This window comes from Protopterus annectens, chromosome 4.part0 (genome assembly GCF_019279795.1).
Source record: "Protopterus annectens isolate FY-2018-M chromosome 4.part0, PAN1.0, whole genome shotgun sequence".
Taxonomy (NCBI): Eukaryota; Metazoa; Chordata; order Ceratodontiformes; family Protopteridae; genus Protopterus; species Protopterus annectens.
In genome coordinates this window covers 605,969,051-605,988,866 of record NC_056733.1, presented here as the reverse complement: position 1 = coordinate 605,988,866, position 19,816 = coordinate 605,969,051, and the positions used below count along the sequence as shown (strand labels likewise).

At 39.7% G+C, this 19,816-nt stretch overlaps 1 protein-coding gene across 1 annotated transcript in view; it reads left to right on the top strand.

The window, feature by feature from the left end:
* DNAH10 (dynein axonemal heavy chain 10) overlaps positions 1 to 19,816 on the top strand; it is a 5,879,077-nt gene that overhangs the window by 3,611,240 nt on the left and 2,248,021 nt on the right. Inside the window, exon 45 of the mRNA XM_044069759.1 lies at positions 19,405 to 19,524. Coding sequence (XP_043925694.1) covers positions 19,405 to 19,524 — 120 coding nt within the window. The remainder of the gene's footprint in view (positions 1 to 19,404; positions 19,525 to 19,816) is intronic.

Genomic DNA, 19,816 nt, shown 5'->3' with positions numbered 1-19,816 from the left:
TCACGGTACAGGCACACACAGGGGTGCTATGGGCAACAGTGTTTGTAGATGACTGCAAAACAGGTGCCATAGTGGGACAGACATCTGACACAGATATCCTTGAAGGGGCCTCCCAGGTATGCATATCTGCTGTCAGGGACATGTCCCACAGCTAAATGCGACGTAATGCAACATCATACCTGTGGAGAACTACTAGGTCACCCCTGTCCGGCATATAGGTGGCTGTCCACTCAGCACAGGGGTGATTACCAGGGATCAGGGGACAGTGTTTGACGGTCACCATTCATTCCACACACACGTTGCTATCGTGGTTGTGTGGGTCTTCTACATTGCCCACCTGTTGGTGCAGGGATTCACATCTACATCAGGCTAGGTCATTGTCTCCTTGTACCCATTACGTGTTACACCTATGATCTACTACATTGCCCCATTCAGACTGTATCTGACCATACACCTACAGCAGCTGGGAAGCCCACATAGGTTGATTGTTGTACAGATGCAGGATGACACCATTTTGTGTAATGCTGCCCCACATGTAGGACCCCTGCCACATCACGTCACATACCTGCTGTTTAGTGTTGACCTGTGCCTGACATACGAGGCCATGTCAACCCATATGTCATGTGTATGCTTCACCTACTGTATCCGCATCCCTCAGAACCACTAGGGCAGGTAACATTTACCTTGTCACGGTCATTAATGGGATGTGTTTGAGTGACACATATATCACCCAGACACTCATTATGCTGTGGATCTACATCACAGTACATGTGAGACAGACATCCTTCATAGCCTTGTTCGCAGCTATGTTGTCCATTGGATGGAGTATTGCAGGTATAGGCCAGGGATTACATCATTATCAGTGCTTGGCGGAGATACAGCAATATCATGGGTATTTCATCTGAAGCACAGAAGGTTGGCAAAGTCATCCTAACTATGGTGTAGTATTATGGCTGTGCCTGGGACGATGGCCTACCCTGTACCTATGGACGTGTGAACCTATATTCATAGTTTGTCACATGTACAATTGTCTATCCACTATACTCTTTCGCCACTGTATATTTCTGTGGCACATGATTGTCCTCTGTATTACATGCAGGTATGCTGTGTACGTTGCACATACGTCACGGTTGATGACAGTGTATCTGTGTCCCTAACACTGTGATACTGAGGACTACCACATCCTTCACAGCATTACATGCATATGTCCATTCTATTCTTCTTTGGCCTATGGGGGGGTGTTAAGGCAAACATTACTCAAGTCCCTGTTTGTGCATGCTTCATGTTGGTGTTTGACCAGGCTCCGTTGCAGTCATGTGTTGGACAGTAGTGTGTCTGTGTGTTTGCCATGTGTTTTTATTGTCGGTACATCTGTGGGAGGTGTAGTTGGCACATGTTCCTCTTTGCAGGGACACCCATCCTGGGGTTTGTGTCATGCATCTGCACTTGGCACGTGCCATATGTCCTGTACTATTCCCACAGTCGTGTATGCCTTCATGCACTACTACTGCGTGTTACTGCCTGTGTGTATGTGGTACACATGGACATTGTGATGTTTGGCTTGACCTATTCCCATGCTAGAACGTAAACATCTGTCAATTAAGTCTTTTAAATCAAACTGTAACACTCATTCGTATTTTCAAAATGACACTCATTAACACAGGAAGCTGGGATTAATAAAATTTTACTACTGTGCAGCAGGAGGCAAAGGAGTATGCAGTAAAAGTTTAGACTTTTGTTCAACTCTATACATGTTACATCTGTATGAGCATTCTGTATACTATCATATTTTGCACACATTAATGATGTGGTCAGTCACAAGGCATTTACATTGCTAGAGTACAGAACATTGTATTCCTACAACAGTGCTCAGGTAATGCTTATTACATGTTTTCCCATGAGGATAGCCCAACCTTGCGAGCCACATATTCACTTAGCCTGTACTTGGGTAAATTCTGCTCTGTCACGGTTCCAACACTGTTCATATCCAGTCCTCACTCCATGTCCTACTAGGTTCCTGTGTCTCTCTCCTGAGCAGCTGTACTCTGTGTTAGAGCTCACAAGCCTATCCTCCTCAGTGGAAGGATGACAGATATACCTGTACATACATGTATTATTCTGTAACCGAGCAGATGAGTAATGCTGACTGACATACACCTGCTGCACTGGTTACTGCTAGGGTTAGGGTTCAATCACACTGCAGCTACACTACAAGCAATTACATGCATGAGAAGCTGTACTGCTATATTGTCAGGTAGAATAATATGCATTATACACTATTTGCTTCTGAAGTTGCACGTCATATCTATGTTTAAATATGTATTTTGCTAACATTCTCCCTCCTTTGATTGCTTCTACTCTATCCAGAAACATATACAACATTATTTCATTCCCTAGCCTCTTCCTCTGTGGAGCGTTTAACTAGGCAAGTAATTTGATGTACATTGCAAGTAGGATTGCATTTTCTATTGACAAATACCACTACAGGTCTTGATACATAGTCTCGGTACAGGTATGTCGCCAGAGTTCCTGACTAATACTTACATGCACAGTATCCCGCACTAGACACATGCTCCCAATATGAGCAGAACAACACAAATGGCAATCATGATATTCAGTATGACTGACCCCATCCACCCAATGGTTTGTGGAAATGGTTCGTCAGTGGGTTTGGGCCTGGTTCCGCCATGGATGACACCTGCTATATTACCTGTAGGTGGGCGTTGCTTTTGGTCTCTTCATGTGGTAGTTGGACACAGCGATCTTCTTCAGTAAGCGCGCACGTACCAATTCTCAGCGCCACGGTGCAGTCGTGCGCTATTACATTTTGTGACACAACAGTTCTCATTGCATCCAGTTCATCAGTCACATGTTCAGGAGCGTGAAGTCACATTCATCCTTCCTCCGACAGGTTTTGATAACTTCCTCTGTTCCTGATTGATTTCACTACTCCAGAAGCTGGGAGTGTTCCAGCCCAGGTTGTGACGCTGTCACTCAAGTCCATATGAATCGATATTCCTTTATCTCTTGCAGAACACTGACATGTCAGAACAGCTTCCATTTCACCCACTGGATTAGTAGGTTTCTCGACTGTGTTCCCAGTTCTTCGAGCTATATGTGTTATAGTTCGTTTCGCACCCACAGGCAATTGTACAGTATGTCATGTGACTGGAGCCAGATAACCCAAATAACAACTGCTGGACCAATTCCCAGGTAACCATTGATATGCTTATTTCCCACAAACAACATAACAATATTCTACTTTGATACTGATGCGGGTTACCTCTGCATGTAACATATTCCTGTCTGTAACAGAGGACTGTTTATACAATTCAGGATGTTTCTGCACATCCTTCAACATTGTTCTCATGATGTTTCAATACAAATTAGGAATGGTGCTACAAGTAGTACTGTGATCTTTGGCTGTTATATGACATTCGTAAGACACAGTTATGTTACAAATACTCCCACCAACTGAAACTGTATCATGTTTATGATAACATACAATTCCTTTTTGTGTAACAGGTAAGTACATTGCCACGTTGTCCTGTGATCTCACAGAACCTGTATCAAAGTGTAGATATTCACAAGTCTCAATCTATCCCCAAGGGGACAACATGCATCGGAAGTCCTCCATATGATGTAGGTATGGCAGTACAAACACAGCAATTTAATGTGTTCCTAGTCTCTATATGCACAGGCGTCATGCCTAGGTATCTGTTGAAGTGTGGAGGACACTCTGTGGCCAGTTCATCACGTATCAGTATTTGTATCCGTGTAGTTATATGCAGGTAAGGTCCCAGAAATTGTAATGTAAACACAAACATGGTTAATAGGTGTATAATCATTAGGACAGCAAACATAAATGTCTTTGGGGTTGCTTTGTATTGTTATACAGTCTTGTCCGTGTGATTCGGGCTCTTTGGTATATCAGCTACAAGATGTCAATCAGACTTGATATCCTTTACGGTTTGAGAAATGTGAGCTGGACCCTGGACGACCTGTCTGCAAACTTTACTGCGGTGGCGGTTGCCAACAGTACCGGTACAGACATTCGCAATGTCCACTTGGCAATAATGTTCTTTGGATAACAGTGACATACACACAGGATACTGGTGTCAGCTATGCTTCCGTCTTCGTTTGCTCTTATCTGTAACAGACTTTAACTGAAGAACAGTGTTACTAGTTAACAATCGTCTCATGTCACCTACTACTGAGTCATCGACCTCCGGCTCTGCAGGCATGACAGCTTTCCACTCTGGCACATGATATGCCATTCCACATACTACTTCGAAGTGGGTGCAGCACTTTACATTTGAAACTGTTGTCATGCTCAGCAATGCTAGAGGTAGACAGCTCATGTAACTCGTCTGGATGTCACCCACCAACCTCCTCTACTTATTTCTCGGGATCCCATTCTATGGTCGTGCTGAGTGTGGGTTGTACATGCAATTGACATTCATGGTGTCTGAAGTAATCCCCAGGTAGCGTGATTGTCTGGTTCACTACATGTGTTCTATTGTCACTGTAGCTTCTTTACAGCATGCCAGATCTAGGGATACTTTATTTTACTGGCACCTTTGCCACTGCTGCTGCATCGGATTACTGGTTGGGAATGATTCTACCCATTTTGATTATATATATGTGTAATCGCTAAACAGTATTTGTTCCCTTCACATTTATGCAGATGTATGAACTCCATACAAATAGTATGGAGCGGTTATGGTGGTGTAGGTAAACTCACTCCCTTCGGTTTAAATACTCCCTGTACATGATATCTACTGCAAACGTGACACGCTGCTCATGAGGTTTGTATGTGGTTCGTAATTCCGTATGTTAGGGGTATTCTGTTAACCAAATGTACCATCCCCCCTGTTGAGACATGTCTCTACCCATGGCTCCACTAAGCCGCATATCTGAATACATTAGACGTTAATATTGGCTTTCTCACTGTGGATATGTGCAGTCCGTGTTCAAGGATTGCTCCTCGTCATAACCACGTCGGCTTTTCTGCTTCGTAGTTGCTGTTTGCATTGTTTGTACAGTTTCTACATCTAAACTGTCTGAGGTTTGTCATTCCTCATTCACACAAACACTTTCCAACTGTGACGCTGCTTGTTTTGCAGGTGCATGAGCTCATGCCTCACCTTTCCTACTGTTATCCTGTTGCTTTCTATGCCCTGCACATTTACAATTACCTAGTTCGGTGGGTAACTGCATGTAGTCTAATGCATTCAAGTTCGTATGCGCATGATTAATCGGTTTACCGGTGGATGTTATCATTCCCCTATTCTTCCACTGCTGCTCATAAACATGCACTGCACAGACAACAGACTGACTATCGGGACATATGTCCACACATCAGTTTTCCGCTACAGTACAAGCACGTGTTAAAGCTATCTATTCTGCTGCTTGAGCAGACACGTTATGCTGCAGGGTTTGGCCGTCTACAATGTCATTATCAATAACTACTGCATAAACAACTTGATTCGTTCCTGTAGGACTCTGTCTACATGATCCGTACACATTAACTGTCACCTCTGCATCATCTAAGGGTATATCAGTGATATCATGTCTGTGTGTAGTTATTTAATCCATTTCGTATAGGCAACTGTGTGGTGTGCCATACACAGGTGTCGGACGTGACGTTGATAGGTTTCATGTTGTACAACGTTCAATCACCATGTGAGGTTGACTCAGTGGTATAGTCAAACATGACAAATGTCTAGCACGGGTCAGGAATGCTATCTTCTCTTGCAGCAGACTGATCGCAACTGCATGAGACATTCTCACAGTGAGAGGGTGGTCTAGTAACATTACGGCCGGGGCCTGTACTGCCATGGGTGCTACAACAACTGCCTGTACACAATGTGGCACTGACCATGCCACAGTGTCCAACTGCAATGAGTACTCAGCTATGTAGCGTTGCTTACTTCCCTGCTGTTGCATCAAGACTGACGTCATATATCTCCGCTTACAATCTACGGTCTGACAACATGTGTTATGATTATTCACGAGACCTACTACAGCTGTTGAGGCTATCAATCGTTCTAGTCTGCAGAGCGCTGTTTCTGCTACTGTAATCCAGTGTACTATGTGTTGTGCTGCCATAGGTGTATTAAAGGTTAAGGCAAACAATACAGCGGATTCCACAGCATTGTTTGGTATCCAGATTTGACAAGTGTTAGTCGGCCCAGACAGGACATCATTCCCTTCTTGTTAGTTGGCTTGGGTGCTTATTATATTGCTACCTTCCTATCGTCATGTGATGTTCTACCCTACTTGGATACCAGATATGCCAGGTAATTGACCTGTATTCTCTGCAGTTGCAATTTATGCTTGCTTACTTTATGTCCCTGTTCTGCTGATTATCTCAATAATGCTATTGTATCTTCCATACATTGCTGCTGGGTAGGGGCCGCAAGCAGAATATCATCCAAATAAAGTAGAACTTGACTGGCCGGGTGGAGTTAACACGGAATGTAGCTAGCCATCCCTGTGAGAATATCGTTGTACTTTCACAGTATCCGCGATAGCCGGGTATGGCTGTATCTGTCACCCTGACTGTACATGCAAAGCAATACGGACTATGTGGATGTATAGGTATTGCAAAGTAAGCATAGCTTATATGTACCACGGTAAGATACTTCTGTGGCATGTTCATAGCATTGAATATAGTGTGTGGGTCTGGCACCAACGCTACCCTAAGTATTCTTACATGATTTACAGCTTGTACATACTGTACCATCCGCCATTCCCCTTTTGGTTTCGATCAGGAGATACAGGGTATTGCATGGTGAATAGCGATTACTTTGTGGATGGGGAATTCCTGTATGACTTTACAGATATCTTCTGGTGTCCACGGTCTATGCTCACGGGGTTGGGTCCTGGCCTTCCTGTCCTGCATGAGGGTTCGGTACTTCAATTAATTGACAGATATCCTCACTCTGTTTTAGTACTGTGTTCTTACTCGGGTGTCCCTAGGTATGTTACGTGTTAGGGATGTGGTTTCAATAGCTTCTGTTACATTTGTTCGTTGTGCTACCTCTGTTGCCACAGGATAACGTGTGGGGACTAGCCTGCCCTCCCGCTTAATATCCTGGATGTGGTATCGGAGGTGGTAGGGGGTTGTGGGGGGGGGGGGGTATCGGTACTACTGTATTATGGTCTTCTCTGTGTACGTATGATGCTTAGCCATTTCTAGTGTTCTGTTCCCTTGGTACACTACCTCAGTCCACCGATGTGCATGACGGATACCCAATTGTCGCTGTTTTGTCGCCTGCACATCTTAGGGCTGCCACCTTTTCAAATGCACAATGTGGGACATTAGTGTTCGGAACGTGTAATTTGCCTGGAAAATGCATACCCACGGCCAGTACATAGGACAGGAATTCACGTTTTGCCAGGAGGCGACCAATTGTTGTAGCATTTCAGTTGCTTATTCTGTTTATTCTTATATTTTGCTGTTCCACATACAAATGTACTGTTTTATGCTACCATTTTGATATATATCTGGGAAATGTTTGTCCTGAGATATCAGGACATTTGCCATTGTTCGTTTTGTTTACAGGACACGGCTGGCCAAAGAGGGACTATCCCTCTCAGGGTGGAACAGGTGTTTACCCTGGAACATGTGCATCAAATTTTCAGGGATTACAATGTTTCAGTAACGATATTTTGCGTAATATACCATCAATGTCATATTTATTACCCCATTTTGCTGCGTAACTCACATTATGTGCTCTCTGCGATTGCATATTCTTCCGTCACCCGTCAACCGCGGATCACATGATCTGTGTCTTCAATAATCTCCCATCTCCTCTACACGACTGCTACGTACCCTTCTGTCATACCACGTGGTGTCTCCTTCCCTGTATCCACTGTAGTGTCTACAATCACTATTTACTCTGCTGTGTGTTCCCCTGACCTATGTTCAGATTTAACAGTATGTGGGTAGGTCTTCGACCCGATATCACTACTGTTAACAGAAACAAAATGTAGTCTGGTCCCTGATCTACAATTGAGACAAAAAGGCAAACACTCCTTACCTGGGCCTCCTGTTTAAGGCTGCACGTTTTCTTCTTGGGATCCAGTTTCCCGCTTTTCAGCCACAGATCAGACAGTAAACAGCCTCTTTACACACAACAATTCAGTCGGAGGTCTTTTCATTCAAGAAGAAGCATTTATGCATATTCTCCAGCGTACATGTCTAACCAGCCATGCACTCTGACCTGTAGCTTACCAAGGGAATTCCGGATTACAAGGATCACAATGTGAAATAAGTTGTTAAAACCAGACTGAAGTTATCAGTAGGCTTTTCTAAGTGACAGCCGATAACACAGGAGGCTCGGGTTCGGAAGGTTTTAGTACTGTACACAGGCAGGCTAAATAATATCCAGGTCAAGTATGTGTGTTTTGTCCGACTCTATACAGTAAGAAGTTTCTTTATATAGTGTTTACAATCAGCTTTTGCCCACCTTACTGCCGTGGTCGGTCACAGGGCATTTCCATCACTATGGTCCGCAATAGTCTATACATACGTGGGTGCTGGGGTCGTGCTTTTAAAATGTTTTCCCATGGGAATAACACAGCCTTGCAAGGCACCTTGTACATTACAGTGTCCTTTTGTGTTTGTAGCTGTTTCAAGGACCCTAGACTGTTACGATACAGTGGACAGTTAATTTCTTAATCGTTGCTTTGTCTCTCTGGTAAGGAGTTGTACTGTTATCTTCGATAGAGCTCACAAGGCCATCCTCCTCTGGGGAAGGAGTGCTGTTATGCATGTACATACATTTATTGTTCTGTAACCCAGCAAATAATTAATGATGACAGACATGAGCCTGCTGTACTGCTTACTGCCAGGTTCAGAATTCCATCACACTACAGCTTAGCTTCACCAATTACATGCAGGCTTAGTTCTACTGCCATATTATGCGGTACAATTCAATGCATTATATAGTATTTCGAGTCTAAACTGGAACTTCATATGTGTTTCTATATATTTCGAACAACATCCATCCGGCCATATGCATGTTGTTCCGTCCTTTACCTTGACCGTGTGTATTTGTCCGTCCAGCTCGCTACTCTCCACATGTGATGTCCCAGCTTCCCCTTCTTTGCCTGTAGCACCCTGTTAGGGCGTCCTGTTTGGTAGGCACCTGTTCCGCTATATGTGATCGACTTCACTGCATAGATAATCATCGATGCGGTGGTCCAACGACCCGACTTGTCCACATGTGTACAGTTATGTGCACCGTGTCGTATGCAAACCTAGATGGTTTGGGCGGGTACATACTACATGCGGGATGTACACATTCTGCTGACACATTCACATGCAGCCATTTACATATCTGTACCTGCGGTGGGTTGGTGACATGTGGGGTGCGTATTTTCCCGCGTGGCATTGCCTAACACAAACATCTTACCACAGTTCAGGTATGCACATTGTGTGTGGTTGTATAACTGCACACGGATGCTAGCAGGTTTGGGTGCAGAGGTATACATGTGTGGGACTGACATGTACAATGAGGCTATTGTGTAGTACATCCGAATGCATGGGTTCTGCTTCTGGATATTACACTTCATCATCGCCATCCAGTGTATGCAACAGAGGCGTTGCTGGGTGTGGGATATGTTGCTATGCACATGTTTGCCTGTGTTTGAGGTATCTTGCTTCCTTACTGTTGTTATGTCAACACAGCTACCCGGCTATGTACTGTCACTACTGCTTGTGACCATTATGGTTGGCACCTTTTCCAATGCCCATAGTGGGGCATGTTATGTGGAAACTTGAATTTGCAGGACTACACATACCCACGGCTAGTGCAGTTGACAGAACTTCACTTGTTTGCCATACTATAAGCTTATTCTGTAAGCATTTGGGTTCCTTATTTATGTTCTTATGCCATGTCTGTGTTTCATATAGTAATGTATATGTTTTATGCTACTATTACATGTATATTGCGGAATTTTCTTGACAGGGGATCGGAGGTCATTTTCCATTTTACGATTGTTGCAGGGACACAACTGTCCAATCAGGGACTGTCCATGGCACATTGGGACAGCAGGTAACCCTGGTGACCATGCCCATGTCGCTACTGGGGTTTCCACCTTTTCCAGTTTCGGATCTGGGATATTTCCGGGACTCACATCTGACTTTACAGGCCGACACATACCAGCGGTCACTATATAGCATAGAACTTCACTTGTTTGCCTAAATATAAGCTTATTGTTGTGGCAATTTGCTTGCTTATTCTGTTTCTTGTGTCATTTAGGTATTTCTGTTACAGTAATAACCAATTCATGCTACCATTACATTAAATGCGGGATATCATTGTGTCCTACAATCGTAGCACATCAGCCATTTCTAATCGTTTTTCGGGACACAACTGGCCATGGAGAGACTGCCCCAACCAAAGTGGGACAGGTGGTGACCTTAATCGCTGCTCCTATGTCGGTGCGGCGCTGACATCTTGGCTGTACACCTTCTCTGAGTGTAAACACTGGCGGTACATTGCGGGACGAACGCGGTCTTATCGTATCCTTTGCTCCTTGGTCGGGTACACTTATGCCTTCGTGGCTTGTATTTGCTTCTCCGTTAATTTGGGTCGGGTACTATGTTGCATACTGTACGTGCGTTTCATTCTGCACGGGACCTGGCTGCTGCCATTACTATTGTGGGCGGACCGTGGCTGTCAGCACATTAGGTTGCTCACCTCATGCCGGCTTAGACACGCCTCCAGACGCATCCTACCTGGGCTCGCTCACGTACACTACGCACGTGTCTGTGATTCCGGTGCACTCTCATTAATATGTATATGGCGCTACTGCGCCGGCTATTCACTGCACCGCCGGCGCAGGCCTTACGCCGGCCTTGCGCCGAGCTTCATGAATCCCGGGGAGAGAGAGAGAGAGAGATCTACCTGATAACACCGACAACGAAATCATCGACACCACAAAACCGAAAGTTCAAAAATACGAAACTTCACACGCCTGACAAACCACAATCCCGACAGTCAACAAACAAAACAAATCCCATGTCCAAAAAGCGCACACACAACACAAGCACACCAAAAACCTTACAAACCTATACTAAACTTTACATACACAACTATCTATGCACTAACCTTAACCCAAACCATAACCCTAAGGTCCGTCACTATCGCACACTCACCTAACCCGCGTCCTAACCCTAACTCACTTAACCCGCCCCTAACCCTACAGTCTGTCACTATCGCAAACTCACCTGACCTGCGCCCTAACCCTAACTCACTTAATCCGCCCCTAACCCTACAGTCCGTCACTATCGCACACTTACCTTAATATGTCGGTGTTCTCAGCATCGGGATTTTCAACTGTCAATCATCTCCGTTGTCAATCTTCTGGTGTCGGTGTTCTTGTCGTCGGCATTGTGGACTTTTGGCATTTTCAGGTAGACCCATATGGATATATGAGTGTGTGTGTGTGTGTGTGTGTGTGTGTGTGTGTGTGTGTGTGTGTGTGTGTGTGTGTGTGTGTGTGTGTGTGTGTGATATTGCTTTTCTTTATGTATGGTATTGGAAGTAGTATATATTACTTTATATTGATCATTCTAAACTAATCTTTCTGTACAAAGCATGTCATGAACTTTTCACATCAAAATAAGGGTTTTACAGACATTCAGAAGGTAATTTAACAAGCACATCATTTCAATCTTTAGTATCATAATCAATGTCCACCTCTAAATCTTTCCATGTATTTATCTTGGTTCTTCAGTGGTATTTCAGATCTACAGTATTTAATAAGACTATTTACACCGGATGTCTAATCATCTTTAGTAATAATTTCTACTATATTACAGCTTTTTGGAAACACTACTTCATGATCCTTTCTCTGCAACTCTGCTGTCACAATTCTCACAATCTGTACCTGTTACTGGACTGGTTGGGGCTCATCTTCATAGAACTTTGTTGCATTTGACTTCATACTATAAAGCTTTCCATATTCCCCATGAACAGAAAAAGATCTTAGTTCTTCTGCTGAACCAACTATTTCTGCCAGACTGTGAACATTCCTTGCCCATTAGATTCTCACTTTATCTCCAACCTGTAAATCATATAGCCTTTTACAGTTTATTTCAAATTAATGTTTCTGCCTGTTCTGAAATTTCTCCAGAATTTCATTTACTTTGTATTGATTTTCAGGTCTATCAGTAATGTAGCTGAGGTAGATATATTGCTTTTCAGCACTCTGTTCATTAACACAGCTCTGCAGTACTTGTTCCGAGTTGGCATTTTTGGCCAGTACATTATAAGTATTACATTTTCTTTATACTGTACTATTCCTAAATGTAATTCATGTATTTTCTCAATCATCTGTCTTCCCATTTATGAACTTTTTTGTCAGCTTTGAACATTAAGCCTTCAGGGAGCTTATTTATTTGTAATGTTATTTGGTAACCAAATTTCTCTTATTGTCAGTACAAATTTGGAATTTTTTATTTTTCTTATTGCCTAAATAGTCACTACTTCATGCTTCTCTTATAAATACACTGTACTGTGCTCAACATATCTACTGTGTGTAGTGCCTTAACTGGTATATATTTCACTTTCAGTTAATAATTGACATACTTTGTACAAAGGCTTTCTGAATATACTTTACACTGTATGTCTCTTTCTACTTGAACATATTTCCTGTAGATAATTTAATGGAGTGTCTCATATCCATGCACTTAGATAACTGTTGCTTTTTTCTCTGACATACCTTTTTTGTGAATCTGTAAATGTTCTTGACCTATAGACAAATAGACTATTCTCTTGAGAAATAACAACTCCTCTACCTTTCTAACTGGCATCTACTTGCAGTACAGTTGGCTTAAGCGCAACATAGTATAGCGATGTTGGGGTATCTGTTACTGGTTTGTTCAGCAATTCAGGACTTTTTTCTTGTTAATGGCACCAGTCAGAGGCAACATCTTGTTCTAACAGGTATCTTAGAGGCATTGCTGTTGTAATCATATGAAGTTATATGTAGTACAGAGTTTCCAAGTGCAGGGTACCATACATTATGTTTTTAATGCCGGTTTGTTAACCAAGTGGGCCTGCTAGATACACAGTCCCTATTCAGGATGACTCGGGAGCTATCTGTTGGTTAAATGACTTGCTCAAGGTCTCATAATAGGCAAATAAGAACTGATGTAATCAAACCCTATACTATAAGTACTTCAGCTCATAGTCTTAAACCTCTGCACCAATTGCCTGTTTCCTGCTTATCTTTTGGTCTTGGTATTTAGATAGCTATCCTGACTTATTCTGTATCAGATTGTATACCCCCTAATGTTAGGCAGTGGTTGTATTTTAGACTTGTCACTGTTATTTTGCATTTATTATTTGTTTATTGAAATGTTGCTGCCTTAATTTGTTCAGCAGATGTGTCTATCATTTGTCTTCCTCTTTTTTGTATCTGACCCTACAATAATAAATGTTTTTTGTGTTTACAAATTATTCCATCTCTTCATTTTTTTTTTAGCAACTGCTTATTGCAACACCTCTTTTGATGAAGAAATGCCAAACAGAAGTCTAAGGAATGTTAAATTCCATAATGGTGTATTAAGTACACAGTTTCAAAGCTTTGTTACTTTATCTTTCCCTGAGAGAAACCTGGTTTTTATGTTTTGTATTGAATAATCTTAGCAGTTAGCAATTGTGATGCCTCTCTAAATGTACAAATGGATAATGCTGCCCTTTAATAACTTTATTCAGAGTTTATGGACAAGTACAACTGTAAATCCTGCCTTACTTCATAACACTGACCATACCATTCCTTTATTTTGGGGAGTCTGCTCACTTTGTAATGACAGAGTTCCATATACTTCATTTCCTGATTTATTCTGTTCCTGAATGGTATTTTGAATTTTTATTTTTAATGATACTTTTTTTGAAGCAGATTTTATTAGTATGTGATGTTCTCCAGGCTGACTTCATAAGCTTGTAAATAAATCTGTATAGTCTTACAAGATATTTGCTATGGTTTTATACAGTAATCATGATGTCTCTCTGACTTTGTGACTGTTTCTTTGCACTTTTACTTTTTGCTTCTACATTGTGAGTTTATTTTACCATTCCTAGATTCTCACATGCCAGACAACTCAGAAAATGTGGAGAATTTACTTGTTTAAGTCCTACCATTCAAAACTTGATCCTCTGCATCTTATTATTATATTTATGTATCAGCAGCATTTCCATTTACCACAGTATCAACCTTATTATCTGCAACATTTGAACCAGTGGATTATGTTAACAATATGCACATGACTCACTCTTCAATGCCATATAACTGTAGTGCTTTAAAATCAGTGATGGCTGGCATTATTGGACCACAGGGTTGCAGCCACTCCAATTTTTCAAATTTTTTTCTACAAGAAATTACATTCATTTGCTTAAAATTATTATTGATGTTTCCTTTCAGATGCTGTTCACACTACCTGCAGCTGTCCTTTTGAGCTTGTGTGCAAGCTGAGGCTGCTACAAGAGGGAAAAATGTCACATGGCTGTGTTTTACAAAAATCTAGGGGAAAAAACACTTTCCCCATAAAAATTCAGGCTGTTATGCCTACACAAATAAATCCACTTCACTGGTAGAACAATAAAGGAAGGAGGAAACACCAATATTAGCGAACACCACAGTTTAATCTCACTTTCGTCTTCAGAAGACTTCTTCAGAATAAATTAACTAAGTCAACTACAACACAATATATAACCCACATTTTAATCACTAAATAATCCAATTAAGAAGTAATTAATAAAGTTAAGGAACAATAATTATCATAAAAGTACATTATAAAAATATACAATTATTATACTACACATTTATTTTAAAATTTGTAACCTTCTGTTTTTTAAAAAGAACACTTTATATTTATGGTATCATTCATACCAGGCTGTTTATCAGCCCCTAATCTCAACTGCCACATTGTTTCTTTTTGTTCAACAATATCTTTAAAACTACCACCCCTGACATTTTTAGCCACTTTTTCTAAAACAGAAAACAAAAATTTCTTGTATCCAGGACTTTTCACAGAATGCTTATATAATGCATTGTTAACATTTTTGGTTTTAATACAATAATTATGCTCCTTAATCATTGTACACGGTCTTCTTGTCATCATTCCTACATAAAATTAATTGCAGAAAGAGCAAACAGCAATATATACAGTACCCCTGGTGATGCAATTATACACCCGCTCAATAGAAATGGTTTAATTTAAATGTGTTAACTCAACATATGGTCCTTCCAGAATAAACCTACATGAACTGTAGAAACCATATTTATACAGCCCTTTATTTTGTTGTCTGTTACTAACATTACTTTTATTAAAGGAGTCAAACTATAAACATTTCTTTAAACAATAATTGTTTTTATAAACAAATTTAGGTTTGTCACCAATAATTTTAAAGAGCTCTGACTTCCCTTTTAAAATGTTTCATTTCTTATTTATAATGGAGCTTATGCTTTCCCTGTCCATGGACATAGCTAAAGTACAATAGACCCCAGAATTTTTTCCATCATAGGTATTATATTCATTCAAATTGTGAGTCTTAGAGCTAAACCCATATTGTAATATAGGTTGAAAATCAGAAAATCTGCATCTTCTGGTTTCTTCAGCTAGTTTGTCCAATATATCAAAATGGTAACTTCTCACTAAAAATAATCCCTGAATGAGTTTAATTTCGTGTTCAAAATCAGTGTTATCTGACGTCATACAGGAAGCACATATAAAATGTCCTTTAGGAATATTATTTTTCATGAAAACTGGATGGTTACTTGAGTAATGTAGATACCCATTAACAAAAGTATCTTTTCTATAAAAATTACTATTAAATTTAAATTTATTAAAGTCTCATGATAAAGTAACTTCTAAGAAAGTAACTGTTAATTCAATGCCTCTTAAAGTAAATAAAGTTAATAGTAAGGTTTATAGAAAATATGCTTTTGTTAATGGGTATCTACATTACTCAAGTAACCATCCAGTTTTCTTGAAAAATAATATTCCTAAAGAACAATTTATACGTGCTTTCCCGTATGATGTCAGATGACACTGATTTTGAACATGAAATTAAACTCATTCAGGGATTATTTTTGGTGAGAGGTTACCATTTTGATATATTGGACAAACTAGCTGAAGAAATCAGAAGACATATATTATATGATTTTAAACGTATATTACAGTATGGGTTTAACTCTAAGACTCACAATTTGAATGAATATAATACCTATGATGGAAAAAAACTCTGGGGTCTATTGTACTTTGGATATGTCCATGGACAAGGAAAGCATAAGTTCCATTATAAATAAGAATTGGAACATTTTAAAAGGGAACTCAGAGCTCTTAAATTATTGGTGACAAACCTAAATTTGTTTATAAAAACAATTATTGTTTAAAGAAATGTTTACAGTTTGACTCCTTTAATAAAGGTAATGTTAGTACCGGACAACAAAATAAAGGGATGTATAAATGTGGTTTCTGCAGTTGAGATTAAGGGATGATAAACAGCCTGGTATGAATGATACCATAAATATAAGGTGTTTTTTAAAAAAAAAAAACAGAAGGTTAAATTTTTTTAAATAAATGTGTAGTATAATAATTGTATATTTTTATAATGTGCTATGTGCTAATAATGATAATTATTGTTCTTTAACTTTATTAATTACTTCGTAATTGGATTATTGGGTGGTTAAAATGTGGGTTATATATTGTGTTGTAATTGACTTAGTTAATTTATTCTGAAGAAGTCTTTTGAAGACGAAAGTGAGATTAAACTGTGGTGTTCGTTAATATTGGTGTTTTCTCTTTCCTTTATTGTTCTACCAGTAAAGTGGATTTATTTGTCTTGGTGTTACTTGTGCTACTCCATCTCCTTGGATTGTTGATTTTATAGGCTGTTATGCTTGCTATTGCCTCATGCCACTGTAATTAACAAAAGGAAAAAGTGAGTTGTTATTGTAGCCTGATTGGACTATGATTGGTAACTGCCAGTAAAAGAAACCTTATTGGTGTTTGCTGATGATTGTCATAGCTGCAGGTTCAATAGTAGTAGGAAAACAATGAACTTTTCACCCTCTACCTGCTCTTATGTTGACCACTTTGACTTAATGTTAACAATCTGGCATGATTACTGATAACAAAGCTTAGATATGTTCTTAAGCAATCTGCTGCAGGTTTATAAGCATTTAAACCAGTGTAGATTCATTTAAAATAATGTGTCAAACTAGACAATAAATTTGTTATAAGCACTACCCATGCATAAAAATAAATAAATAAATATCCAAACTGTCTATGAGCAGTGGCTATTATCTACATAATTTTCAAACAAGTAGGAAACAGAAGTAGATTTCCAGGACTTTCTATGTCACACACACACACACACACACACACGCAAGCACACACACACACACACACACACACACACATACACACACACACTATATGATACTATACTATACTGTACTATACTATACTATACACATACCTGCAAACAATTTATAGTCACCAATATACTTACCATGCCTTTGAGATATGGAAGAAAACCAGAGTACTTGGAGAAAGCTCACATGAACACAGGAAGGACAAACAGACTCTGCACAGAAGACATTTCAACAGAGAACTGAACCTGAGATCCTCTTGTGTGATGTGACAGTGGTACCCACTATGCCATTGTGCCAATTACATACATGGCAGTAGAATCCAAACAGTTTTTTAACACCTTTATTAACTTATCACTTAAGATGTAGGTAGATAAACATTAATATTAAAGAAAACAAACCATTGCAACATGTTTCCAGTTACATACATTATATATCACGTGTTCTTTTTTATAACTCTCATCAGTCCAATATTATATAAATTACTCAATTTCTACCTTACCTTAATCCTCACTCCCCCTCCTCCTGAACATTATTCTGCATGTATTGTTTCCACAATTTCCATTTATTCTATGTAATCTGCTCCTTCCCTTTTCTAAAGATCCCACTTCCTGTTTTTATCTGTGTTATAATATGCAATACGTCAAATACAGTTGGTCTAGACTTTGATTTCCATTTTCTAATAAGTGCTTTTTTGGCAGACACCTGAATTAACAAGGAGTTACTATGTCTAGACAATTCAGATCCTGTGTCCCCACTCAAAGAATCATTTCCTCAGTTACACCTTTTTGCTCACCCAATATTTCTGACAAGAGTACTCTGTAGAGGATTTTTATAGTCTGCCAGATCATTTCACTCCCAAAACTTATGTTCTTTGTTACATCTTTCTTCCCCCATCACAACTCCAACATTTGCCATCTACCTGAGGAAAATACTTTGGATATTTTATGCCTCAAGCAAGTTTCATACAAACTTGCAAGCAAAAATCCTAAACCTTCTGGAGTTTGTTGCATACTTAAAAGTCATACATATGTCTTTCCATTATTCCCTTATAAATTGTTTATTCAATCTCTCTTCCTAATCATTTCTAACCTCTTCTTACTGATTGTTATAGTTTTCATGTAGTATTTTGTATGTTGTACTAATTATTCCTTTTATTAACATCAACTTCTGTCCTAGATTCAACTAAAAATTTTACCAGATCAAATCTTTTAACTTAGGATTCTCCTAGACCTAGCTCTTTGCCTATACACTGATATCATTCTCTGGTAGGGAAGGTAGTCTGTAGCCTCCAGTCCAAATGTCTTCTTGGCCTCATCTCAATCTTTTACTTTTCTCTCTCTAGTTATTTGTTCTCAGCACTTTGATTACTTTGCCAGTTTTCTCCAGTAAATCCAGCCCTCTCTTGCCTATTTTCTGTACCCTTACTTGCAGTCGTCCCTATTGGCAAGATCTCCTTTCTCCATTCTCGTGTTGGCTTAGTTTTTAGCATACGTTCTGCTACTTTATGAATATAATTTTCTGTATGGCTATTATTCTCCTTTAGGATCTGAATCCAAAATCCCACTCTGTCCTTATTTCGTAAACCCCCCTGCACTTTATCATCATCAGTCTTTTCCACTTTTCTACTTTGAATTATAACCACCTGCTTGTGTTATGTATACAAGTCTTAACTGTGTAGCTGTAAAAAACCCAAACAGTGTATTGATGCACAGGTAAGCACTTGACATTATTAATGTAACTTCAGACTTTGGCCCAATGCTTGAGCTGTTTTTCCATGGCCTGATTGTAGGAACACAGGCAGTACCTAAGAGAGGGTTGCATGTCATAAGTAGAATGGAGTTTCTTTCTGTAACTGCTTTTTTATTCTGTATATAATTGAAAGTGTATACTGAATTAAAAGCTGTAACTTAAATGTATTTTTGTTTTTTTTTGTAAGTGGCATATCTCTTGCTTACGTGCTCATGAATGATACTGCAATAATACATTCTTTACTTATTCTAGGACAGCTTCCAACTCTTTATGACTTCCATTTTGATGGTGAACAAAAGAAATGGATTCCATGGAGCAAGTTGGTACCAAAATATGCATATAATCCTGAAGTTAAATTTAATGACATTTTAGGTAAATAATGAGACTTTTTTGATAATCAGTAAATAGTATATTGAGCCTGAAGTTTGAAATGCTATAACCCTTTTGTTTGTGCTCAGCTGGCTTTAACGTAATAGGTAAGTAATAGACTAGCTACCATTGCAGGCCATTTTTAACCTAGCCAATTTTCCTATCAAAGGTGATAATTAGACTCTGTAGGCAAACACATTAACCATTATGCCAAACCCCATCTCCCAGATGAACCCCGTAACTTGTATTCACTTGTCAGACAGTTATTGACACCAGATGTTTAGTAAAATTAAAA